Source organism: Oncorhynchus nerka, linkage group LG6 (genome assembly GCF_034236695.1).
Source record: "Oncorhynchus nerka isolate Pitt River linkage group LG6, Oner_Uvic_2.0, whole genome shotgun sequence".
In the NCBI taxonomy this organism is placed as follows: Eukaryota; Metazoa; Chordata; class Actinopteri; order Salmoniformes; family Salmonidae; genus Oncorhynchus; species Oncorhynchus nerka.
Genome location: NC_088401.1, coordinates 21,222,949 through 21,235,686, shown reverse-complemented (window position 1 = coordinate 21,235,686; position 12,738 = coordinate 21,222,949). Strand labels below are relative to the sequence as shown.

General features: G+C 42.1%; 1 protein-coding gene across 1 annotated transcript in view; it reads left to right on the top strand.

Moving 5' to 3' along the window:
* The first annotated feature begins 8,516 nt into the window (after positions 1-8,516).
* LOC115130169 (dipeptidyl aminopeptidase-like protein 6) overlaps positions 8,517-12,738 on the top strand; it is a 297,134-nt gene continuing 292,912 nt past the window's right edge. The window contains exon 1 of the mRNA XM_065019378.1: positions 8,517-8,897. Within this exon, the coding sequence (XP_064875450.1) occupies positions 8,847-8,897 (51 nt within the window). The 5' untranslated portion in view covers positions 8,517-8,846. The remainder of the gene's footprint in view (positions 8,898-12,738) is intronic.

Sequence of the window (12,738 nt, the reverse complement as noted above, 5' to 3'; positions counted from 1 at the left end):
GTACTGCAGGATGCATATTTCTGTTTAAAAAAGCTAGCCTTAGCTTTCCTAACTGCTTGTGTATATTGGTTCCCAACTTCCCTGAAAAGTTGCATATCACGGGGGCTATTCGATGCAAATGTTTTTATTTATTTATTTCACCTTTATTTAACCAGGTAGGCAAGTTGAGAGCAAGTTCTCATTTACAATTGCGACCTGGCCAAGATAAAGCAAAGCAGTTCGACACATACAACGACACAGAGTTACACATGGAGTAAAACAAACATACAGTCAATAATACAGTATAAACAAGTCTATATACGATGTCAGCAAATGAGGTGAGATAAGGGAGGTAAAGGCAAAAAAAAGGCCATGGTGGAAAAGTAAATACAATATAGCAAGTAAAACACTAATGCAGAACGCCACAGGATGTTTTGTGCTGGTCAAGGGCAGACAGGTCTGGAGTGAACCAAGGGCTATATCTATTCCTGGTTGGAAAGTTGGAAGCACAGAATCATCTAGAATGTCATTGTATGCTGTCGCGTTAATATTTCCCTTCACTGGAACTAAAGGACCTAGCCCGAACCATGAAAAACAGCCCCAGACCAGGATTCCTCCTCCACCAAACTTTCCAGTTGGCACTATGCATTTGGGTAGGTAGCGTTCTCCTGGCATCCGCCAAACCCAGATTCGTCCGTCGGACTGCCAGATGGTGAAGCGCGATTCATCACTCCAGAAAACGCGTTCCCACTGCTCCAGAGTCCAATGTCTTTACAGTACTCCAGCCTACGCTTGGCATTGCTCATGGTGATCTTAGGCTTGTGTGCGTGCGGCTGCTCAGCCATAGAAACCCATTTCATGAAGCTCCTGACCAACAGTTCTTGTGCTAGCGTTGCTTCCAGAGGCACTTTGGTACTCGGTAGTAGGTGTTGCAACAGACAATTTGTACGCACTGTGAGCTTGTGTGGCATACCACTTCGCAGCAGAGGCGTTGTTGATCTTAGACATTTCCACTTCACAATAACAGCATCCACAGTTAACCAGGGCAGCTTTAGCAGGGCAAAAACTTACAGTTAACCAGGGCAGATCTAGCAGGGAAGAAATTTGACAAACAGACTTGTTGGAAAGGTGGCATCCTATGATACACCTGTCAGCAACGGGTGTGGCTGAAATAACCAAATCAACTTATTTGAAGGAGTGTCTAAAAAATTTGTATATATAGTGTATGTTACAAATTACAATTTGTATGATATGTTATGAATTGCAATTTGTACAATATGTTCTGAATTTTAAATATGTGTAATATGTTACGAATTCCAATTAGTTGTGGATAACGTTAGATAGGTGGCTAATGTTAGATAGGTGGCTAACGTTAGCTAGGTTATTGGTTATGGGTTAAGGTTAGGGTTAGGGGAAGGGTTAGCTGACATGCTAAGTAGTTGCAAAGTAGCTAAAAAGTAGTGAGTAGTTGCAAAGTAAGTAGTTTCAAAATTATAAAGTTGTCCATAATGATGAGATTTGAACATGCAACCTTTGGGTTGCTAGATGTTAGTGTTATACTCCAACCCATTGACCCCGACCAACCACGCTCCTTTCTTTTTTGCCTTCTGTCTTATGTAACCATACTAAGCGTAACATATCATACTGAGTGTCCTGGATTTTCATTTACTATGTTACATCTAGTCTATGAGACCAGCCTGTTCTGTCAGGATACTGCTGTGAGCTTCAGAAGGTGAATCCATCACCTCTCATCTCACACTTTGTGGAAATTAATATGGTCAGCACTGGGGGGTGGTCACACATTACACTTTACTTTCTTAGAAACCATGTAGAGGTCTATTTTTTGTTTAAGTGCAATTTATTCCCTATCATTTAGAATTCTAAAGGTTTGCTTGGTAAAGTACATTTGGCTAAAAAAACAGGCTAGCAAACAGTTAATTTTGTTATTCTCCCTGTCTTCAATGCTTCTTACTTCCTGCTTAGGCCTTACTGGCGGAGAGAATAATCTCATTTGCATATCCTTGATTCCTCATGTCCTCTCTTCTGGCCTCCTTCTCAAAAGCCATCCCTGCCCTCTGCCCTTCTTATCCAATTGCTTTTGAGAAGGTCTCGATGAGAGAGGAAGTGAGGAATCAAGGAAATGCAATTGAGATTGTCCCTGGATTTTTGATCTCCCAGTGCGGATGGCTGAACCTAAGGAAGGGTGTTTTCACACTTGGTCCTTTTCAGTCAATTTCTGTGAACTCAGTGCAGTTAGCTTATTTTTTGTGCAGTGTGAACACTCCAAAGGAACTCAGACCCCTCAAAAGAGCCCCCGAAGTGAACCATCTCGAGAGGTGATCCGAGTTCGGTTTACTTGAATTCCGAGGTATAGTCCCCTTTTGTAGGGCTATGTGAACACAAAGCTCCCCAGGTTCACTTGTCATTATTCCCGCACTACACACTAGACTACTGCAACACCGTTCCCCCTGCCATAAACCCTCACACTTGACTACTGAAACACCGTTCTCCCTGCCTTAAACCCTCACACTAGACCACTGCAACACCGTTCTCCCTGCCATAAACCCTCACACTAGACCACGGCAACACCGTTTCCCCCGCCATAAACCCTCACACTAGACCACTGCAACACTGTTTACCCTGCCATAAACTCTCACACTTGACTACTGAAACACTGTTCTCCCTGCCATAAACCCTCACACTAGACCACTGCAACACCGTTCTCCCTGCCTTAAACCCTCACACTAGACCACTGCAACACCGTTCTCCCTGCCATAAACTCTCACACTAGACCACTGCCACACCGTTCTCCCTGCCTTAAACCCTCACACTAGACCACTGCAACACCGTTCTCCCTGCCATAAACCCTCACACTAGACCACTCCAACACCGTTCTCCCTGCCATAAACCCTCACACTAGACCACTGCAACACTGTTTCCCCCGCCATAAACCCTCACACTAGACCACTGCAACACCGTTCTCCCTGCCATAAACCCTCACACTAGACCACTGCAACACCGTTCTCCCTGCCATAAACCCTCACACTAGACCACGGCAACACCGTTTCCCCTGCCATAAACTCTCACACTTGACTACTGAAACACCGTTCTCCCTGCCTTAAACCCTCACACTAGACCACTGCAACACCGTTCTCCCTGCCATAAACCCTCACACTAGACCACTCCCTGCCATAAACCCTCACACTAGACCACTGCAACACTGTTTCCGCCATAAACCCTCACACTAGACCACTGCAACACTGTTTCCCGCCATAAACCCTCACACTAGACCACTGCAACACTGTTTTAAACCCTCACACTAGACCACTGCAAACTGTTTCCCTGCCCCTCACACTAGACCACTGCAACACTGTTTCCCCTGTAAACCCTCACACTAGACCACTGCAACACGCCATAAACCCTCACACTAGACCACTGCAACACTGTTTCCCCGCCATAAACCCTCACACTAGACCACTGCAACACTGTTTCCCCTGCCATAAACCCTCACACTAGACCACTGCAACACTGTTTCCCGCCATAAACCCTCACACTAGACCACTGCAACACTGTTTCCCCTGCCATAAACCCTCACACTAGACCACTGCAACACTGTTTCCCCTGCCATAAACTCTCACATTGGTGCCACAAAAGAGAGAAGATTATGTGCTTCATAAACTGTTTATTTCGATTGTGGGGTTTTAATAGTGTGAGAAGACAACAACATATTTGGTGAGAATCACAGCATGATGCAAATTCAATTCTAGCTCTTAAAGGGGCAGTAGACTACATTGAATGTACAATTTTCAATGACAGCATTATTTAATCTGCAGTTATTCTTCTGTTATTTATTATGTTACCAATAATATTTACATGTTAATAGTATTTTCTGATTACAATTATTATGTATCATATTTTATCTAAATGCAATCTACTGGCTTCTGAAATGTAAGTATTTATTTCTAGATGTCCGATAACACATTCTGATGAAATGGCTTGTCCTGCACTGAGTGTAACAAAGTGCAGGACAAGCCATTTTATCGGAACATGTTATCGGACAGCTATAAATACATACTTACATTTTGGAAGCCAATAGATTGCATTTAGATAAAAATATGATACATAATAATTGTGCATTGAGTGAATGTTGGAAAAAGATCTTGGTTCCTTTCTAAACATAGCAATGTGAATGCAAAGAGGACTCGGACCACAAAATGGGTGAAGTGAACTGGTAATAGAGTTGAGTCCTCATTCAAAGGCAAGGGCAGTGTGAATACAAAGAGAACTGAGTACTTTATTTAGCCTTTTTCTTTTTACCCCAGAGTTCACTTTAAAGAGGACTCAGATCGGTTATTTTAAAGAGGACTATACTGTATGTGAAAACACTCTAAGACTGTCGCTCACTGTCCACTGGCATGGGGTGCTGAACTTCAGAATTGAGATTATGTTGCGGTCCACTTCACTTGGGCTGAATCTCAAATTGCGGGTTTTACAACTGGTTCATTTGGAGCTTGTTTTATAATTCCAGGGTCTTCCTTTTGGTCACAAGCTAGGCGTTGACCATTTACTTTGCATTCTGTGAGGGACAGTTCTCCACTACAGGTGGTTTTGCCCACTGAAAAAGCAACAGTGGGCACCAAAATTAGTTTGTGAATGCTGGCCCCAGATAGAGGGGACTGTCTAACGTCTCATGGCAGAGGAAGACTCAGTCAAATTGGCAAGCTGACAGCCATTGGCCATGTGGCAGATCTTAAACCTTTGGTTGGATGTCCACTTGAAGGTTCATAAATTAGCTGGAATCCATCATGAGAATGAAATGATATGAATTGACAGGTGCCATAGCAAAGTATTATAATTTTCAATGGTAGGTTTTGGAGAGTTGGGTAAAGTGCATTTCCCTTGTATGCTAGCCCTCAACATAAGTCAAGTTGAGTAATTTTTAAAGTCATTCTAGATTCACAATATTTTTGTGTTTTGTGATGCTGCAGTATTGGATGGTGCAATTGCTACATAGTCATATCTAATGTGGTGGAAGCTTGTGGTAGCCCAAGGGAGACCCTCTGACTCAAATCAAATGTATTTGTTATATGCTTCATAAACAACATGTGTAGCCCCACAGAGTGAAATACTTACTTAAGTGCCCTACACCGTGTCAATGTGTAGGGGTATGAGGTAATTAAGATAGATATGTACACATACCTGTATATACAGTTGAAGTCGGAAGTGTACATACACCTTAGCCAAATACATTTATACTCAGTGGTTCACAATTCCTGACATTTAATCCTCGTAAAAATGTCCTGTCTTACTTAGGTCAGTTAGGATCACCATTTTATTTTAAGAATGTGAAATGTCATAATAATAGTAGAGAGAATTCCCAGTGGGTCAGAAGTTTACATACACTCAATTAGTATTTGGTAGCATTGCCTTTAAATTGTTTAGCTTGGGTCAAACAGTTTGGGTAGCCTTCCACAAGCTTCCCACAATAAGTTGGGTGAATTTTGGCCCATTCCTCCTGACAGCTGGTATAACTGAGTCAGGTTTGTATGCCTCCTTGCTCACACACGCTTTTTAAGTTCTGCCCAAAAATCTTCTATAAGATTGAGGTCAGGGCTTTGTGATGGCCACTCCAGTACCTGGACTTTGTTGTCCTTAAGCCATTTTGCCACAACTTTGGAAGTATGCTTGGGGTCATTGTCCATTTGGAAGACCCATTTGCGACCAAGCTTTAACTTCCTGATTGATGTCTTGAGCTGTTGCTTCAATATATTCACATCATTTTCATACCTCATGATGACCTCTATTTTGTGAAGTGCACCAGTCCCTCCTGCAGCAAAGCACCCCCACAACATGATGCTGCCACCCCCGTGCTTCACTGTTGGCATGGTGTTCTTCGGCTTGCAAGCATCCCCCTTTTTCCTCCAAACATAACGATGGTCATTATGACCAAACAGTTCTATTTTTGTTTCATCAGACCAGAGGACAGTTCTCCAAAAAGTACGATCTTTGTCGCCATGTGCAGTTGCAAACCGTAGCCTAGCTTTTTTATAGCGGTTTTGGAGCAGTGGTGTCTTCCTTGCTGAGCGGCCTTTCAGGTTATGTCGATATAGGACTTGTTTTACTGTGGCTATAGATACTTTTGTACCTGTTTCCTCCAGCATCTTCACAAGGTCCTTTGCTGTTGTTCTGGGATTGATTTGCACTTTTTGCACCAAAGTACGTTCATCTGTAGGAGACAGAACACGTCTCCTTCCTGAGCAGTATGATGGCTGCGTGGTACCATGGTGTTTGTACTTGCGTACTATTGTTTGTACAGATGAACGTGGTACCTTCAGGTGTTTGGAAATTGCTCCCAAGGATGAATCAGACTTGTGGTCTACAAATGTTTTTTCTGAGGTCTTGGCTGATTTCTTTTGATATTCCCATGATGTCAAGCAAAGAGGCACTGAATTTGAAGGTAGGCTTTGAAATACATCCACAGGTACACCTCCAATTGACTCAAATGATGTCAATTAGCCTATAAGAAGCTTCTAAAACCATGACATCGTTTTCTGGAATTTTCCAAGCTGTTTAAAGGCACAGTCAACTTAATGTATGTAAACTTCTGACCCACTGGAATTGTGATACAGTGAATGACAAGTGAAATAATCTGTCTGTAAACAATTGTTGGAAAATTACTTGTGTCATGCACACAGTAGATGTCCTAACCGACTTGCCAAAATTATAGTTTGTTAACAAGAAATTTGTGGAGTTGTTTAAAAACTGGTTTTAATGACGCCAACATAAGTGTATGTAAACTTCCGACTTCAACTCTACGTAGGGATAAAGTGACTAAGCAACAGGATAGATAATAAACAGTAACAGTAGCATATGCATTGACTCAAATGAGTTAGTGCAAAAAGGTTCAATGCAGATTGTCCGGATAGGTATTGGTTAACTATTTAACCAACAATTTAGCAGTCTTATGGCTTGGGTATAGACTCTTAGAAAAAAATGTGCTATCTAGAACCTAGAAGGTTTATTTGGCTGTCCCCATAGAAGAACCCTTTGAAGAACCCTGTTGGGTTCCATGTAGAACCTTTTCCCCAGAGGATTCTACATGGAACCCAAAAGAGTTCTACCATGGGACTAAAAAGGGTTATCCTATAGGGAGAGCCGAAGATCCCTTTTGGAACCCTTTTTTCTAAGTGTATAGAACCTGTTAAGCGTCCTGTTGGTTGTGGTCTGTGAACTTCAGTCCTATATGCTACCCAAGCCCCTCTCTATTAGCGCATAGAGATCCCAGTCAACACCTACTGTGTGACCAGTGGGCATTGAACATAGAAAGGAAAGATTTTTTTCAGTAGTTGTAGTGCTTGCATTGTATGTATTTCTTATACTCAGAACGTTATCTGTCACGACTTCCACCGACGTCGGTCCCTCTCCTTGTTCGGGAGGCGTCGGCGGTCTTCTAGCAATCGCTGACCCATCTTTAATATTTACCGTTGGTTATTGGTCAAGTGTATTTGTTTACCTTGTGCCTTTATTTTTTGAGTAAAGTACATCTCTCACTCATTTTGCTCTCCTGCGCCTGACTTCATGCACCAGCTATACTCACCTTCTGACAGTTATCAAACATTTGGCCACACATGTTAAGCCTGCTAAAGCTTTTAACACAGTTAAACTATGATGCAATGGGTCTACACAGTTCAGAGATATCACTCCAAATCATCCTGTTGTAGGTTTGGAATGTAGGATAGATAGGACTATTGCTATTATTGCACCAACATGAATAGACACTAGATGTGTTGATCATGGCCCCTTGCTATGTTGTAGATCAGGGATGGGAAACTGGCAGCACGTGGCTGAAGGCTATCCGATCAATTCCCCTCCCCCCAAAATAAAACTTAGTCAAGGTCTCAACCTAATGTTGAGAGTTAGTAGAATACATAAGGTGCAATTTTGAAATTTGGTTGTGCATCAGCAGTTTTTCTTTTGTTATGTCAGTCACTGATAGTCAGTCAATTAGCCCATGTCAGCAAAAACATGTTATGGTGTGGGTAGCATACCCTCCAGCAACTGAGGCCCAGCAGTTTTTTTTTTGTTGCCCATCCCTGTAAATGTGCCCATCCCTGTAAATGCATTTTGTAGCTGCCTCAATTATGTTTGTTACGATTTCTCCAGTGGCCCAGGAAACGTTTGGTATAAACAAATATATCATAAACTCATTTATTGTGACAGGGGACCGACCAATGGTATATTCATCATGTTTACATCCACCTCACTGTGGAAATGCGTTTGTGATTCATGTTTAACTTGTTTTTTTGGTACTCATTGTGTTTACAGACACAAATTGTAGCCTATAAATGAAGCTGAGGAAATGTATTGAAATGAAAAATAAAGATGAGTCAAAGCTTCAGCCAGCCAGTCCATGGGAAATGTAATATGAATCGTTATTCCTGTGGCAGCAAGCACAACACGCGCCGACGACCAATTCTCGGTAGCGGCGCGAGACCGGGAGCGGACTTCTGTTCCATTCAAACAAAATAGGACTGGACCAGCCTCTCGAGGGAATGTGAAGCGGACGTGGTAGTCTCCCACATTATGGAAATTATACATGATAGACTTTGTGAACAACTCTAGTTACCTCCATTTTTTTATGGCTACATCTTTTACAGCTACTGAAAAGACACGCACTCAGCCATTAATCAACAGGATATTGAATAAAAAGGCAACGCATGTGTCTGATCAATGCGTAGTAAGCCCACCCGCTCGTGAACTACTTGCCAAACCCAGGGTCTCGCCTAACTGACGGAGACAGTTGCAGAAGCGATCCAAAAGTCAAACGAAGAGAAAATACTGAAATAATAGGATCCTTTTACGGAGAAATGAAGGAAAAGAATCTGATTGAGACTGCGAAAATGCAGGGAAACGTAATGGTAAGAGATCTGTTTTGATCATTTGAAATGTCAGCTTGAAACGATGTGTTCGCTTATAAGCGGAACCGTCTTTGCAAAGTATTGGTTTCAGCGTGCGTTTGGAGCGTTTGAATAACTGTGCTGAATAGTAAATTCATTGGAAACGTGATCTAAGACTCTCTTTGTATTAAAATGGGATTATGCCCCTCTGCTGTAGCCAGTCTGCCCATTTATCGTAGCCTTGTTGCTGCCTGAGATTACATTATTTTAGAGACACCTCACACCCATGCAAGGGGATATGATTTAACATTATACCTCCTCTCCCATGTGCTTTGCGGTTGTATAGTCTACAGCACTGATGAGTATGAGAATGGCGCCTAGTGTAATGACGAAAACATTACATTATTAAAGTTTTCTAGTTCTCTTTTTCCATAGGGCACTGATTGATATTAATGTTGGGTTCAATAATAAACCCTATTTTCTTTCTATGTTCTCGTTATGAAGATTTGAGGGCAGAACTAACCATTTGCTCTATCTAGGTTAGCTCTTGGAAGGGCTCATTTCGTTTAAACCACACCTAAAGTTGTGAATCTCGGGATATTACTGTCTGTCCGAAGGGAACTGCTGTGTACCTCTGTTATGCATGTGTTTGGGATTTCCAATCTCCAGGTGTCAGGAGTCACTGGCTCCTTTTACTGAATACACATTCAGGTAACAACCTGGGACCCCTGTGTGAAAGCCTTACCTGCAGTCTTTATTTTTAAGTAAGCAAATTGGGATTTAACAGATGGCTCCTGTGTTTATATGTTGTATATTATGAAAAGATGACAAGATTACATTTCCATTTACATTGGAACATTGAAAAGAGCATAGGAAAGTGTACACCACAGCAACATCACTAGTCAGCATACATTATTTCATTCTTGGATCTGTTTCCTAGAAATAGTGTGACGGCAGGAAGATTGAGCTGTAATTCCAGGTCTACCGACAGTCCATTTTCCTTGTCAGCTTGACCTTTTCACTTAACCCCAGAACCCCTGCATTCTGTTAAACCCAACAGCCTACATGGGGCGGCAGGGTAGCCTAGTGGTTAGAGCATTGGACTAGCTGACAAGGTACAAATCTGTCGTTCTGCCCCTGAACAGGCAGTTAACCCACTGTTCCTAGGCCGTCATTGAAAATAAGAATTTGTTCTTAACTGACTTGCCTAGTTAAATAAAGGTATGTCTGTCATGACAGGGAAACCCTGTCTAACTATCTCAAATGCACGTTGGACTACCATGAAGCACGCCAGGGGATCTACAGTTGGAAGTCGGAAGTTTACATACACTTAGGTTGGAGTCATTAAAACTTGTTTTCCACCACTCCACAAATTTCTTGTTAACAAACTATAGTTTTGGCAAGTCAGTTAGGACATCTACTTTGTGCATGAGACAAGTCATTTTTCCAACAATTGTTTACAGACAGATTATTTCACTTATAATTCACTGTATCACAATTCCAGTGGGTCAGAAGTTTACATACACTAAGTTGACTGTGCCTTTAAACAGCTTGGAAAATTCCAGAAAATTATGTCATGGCTTTAGAAGCTTCTGATAGGCTAATTGACATCATTTTAGTCATTTGGAGGTGTACCTGTGGATGTATTTCAAGGCCTACCTTCAAACTCCGTGCCTCTTTGCTTGACATCATGGGAATATCAAAATAAATGAGCCAAGACCTCAGAAAAACATTGAAGACCTCTGCAAGTCTTGTTCATCCTTGGGAGCAATTTCCAAACACCTTCAACCGTATATTCTGTACTGAAGTAAATAGCTGTACTGTCTGAACACTTCTAAATAGGGGTTAAAAACACTAGTTATAAAAGTACTAACTAATCAATTACTACACAATGGACACTGAGCTTCTATAAAATGTGTATTGTGTGTGAATCTGGTATACAATGACCAGAAGACCAATAGCTAGCTCTTTCATCATACCTAGCACTCTAAAGTGTTGCCCTGATGTCTACAATAACAATAATACTGTCCCTACCATGCCATTCTGGTAGCCCATTAACCATCCCCTTATATGGCCCTAACCCTCTCTGTGTGTCTCCTTGGCAGGTTGCTCCGAGTGGAAGTCGGTGGCAGACCATCCATTTTCAACCAGCTAAGTTGGTTGTCCTCCAGCACTTTCCTCTGTTTACTGCTGGTTGCTCTCTGCCACCAAAAACAGGCCTTCAAGGGCACAGTGGGCAGTGTTGTCGAACCACTAATGATTTTCTGCTGTTGGCTGAAATGAAATGCATTTGTATCCACAGTGTTATCTCTTTAAAGTGGAGAAATACCAACCACTAACTACGAGTGTCTCCATCCCTCCCTGGCTCGTCTGTTGCGGTTATTATTTCAGTCTCAATTGAAACAAACCACTGAGAGAGCACTCATGATGAGGGTTTGTCATGTCTCCTTTTAGTGACTTTAAACAGTATGTACAGCAGGGTTCCCCAACTGGGTGCCCGCAGGTTTTATTTGGCCCCCCCAAGCTTTCCGAGCAAAAAAAAACTAAAACAAAAGGAAATCATCTCCAAGTGATTTCAATCCAATAAATCTTTTCCCAAGTAATAATAAAGACATAATGAAGACATTGATCAAATGTAAGCAATTATTATGTTTTAGTCAAACATATCAGTTTGGGCTTCTTGCGGTCAATTTGCAGTCTACAAATTATTTGTAATTATGTTCCGACCATCCACTCAAGAAAAAATTGTCCCATGGCTGAATCTTTTTGATGATCCCTGATCTACAGTATGTTTGCACTGGTGTTCTGATGCAGGTGTTCAGATTCCTTCTCTCAGCCCATTAGATAAGCATGTTGTTGTAGTATCTTCTAAAGAAAACAATGTTCAATTTAAACTCAATTGTTTTCTAGAAATCTTCCCTATACTAAATGCAGATGTATTTGAATCATGAAGAAGGCCTAATTTTGGCTCCACAGACAGCTGTTTGGTTTATTATGCTCCTTGTATCCCCTTGGGGCTGATGAGGAGAGTTCTGACGGAGGACCACTCGGCATGATTAGGTGCTCGACTACACACTTAATGCATTCATCACAGATCTCATGCCAGTTCTGGTGAGCTATGGGCGTGTCCCAACAGTCTGAAGTGGCTTTCCTTATCTACTTTCCTTCATCTGCAGAGGATCTAAAACACATCAGGACTTATGGGTGTGTCCCAACAGTCTGAAATGTCTTCCTTCCTACCCTTGCCTCCATTCCTTCATCTGCAGAGCATCTGAAAACACAGGATCGGTGAAAGCAACACACAAGTAGCCTAGCTGACTTGATGAACCCTTCCTTCAGTGTGGATGAAGGAAAGGACATGAGGAAAGAGGGCAGAGGGAAAACACTTAGGACCACAGTGGTTAGGCACCAGCTTGCAATAAAAGGCATTGGAACGGTTGCCCCTCCTGTTCAGTGGGTGGCCTGCATTCACGGCCACTCACGTCGTTTGTTTGATTGGGGTCGGCCCAGTACGACGTTGGAGGTGCGGGTCTAGGAACAAGGGCTGTGATTTATAGTGACCTTTAAGTGGGCCAACATTTCTCAACGCTGTTATCGTGCAGCTGTAACGTTTCATTAGGCACGCTGGAATCCATCATACACAATGTTGTCTCTCTCAATGGCCATGCATGTGAGGACTGGAGAGAGCCACCATTGTACATGCAACGTATTTATACAGGCTGGTTGATGGCTTGAGAGCACAACCGTTAGTTTAACATTTTTCAAAAATCTTATATGAACAGTTTATTTCTTTAAAGATATAAAAATGTAACCCTAAAAGATTCCAACTGTGTCTGAAAGGCAAAAAAAGGAAATTGGCATG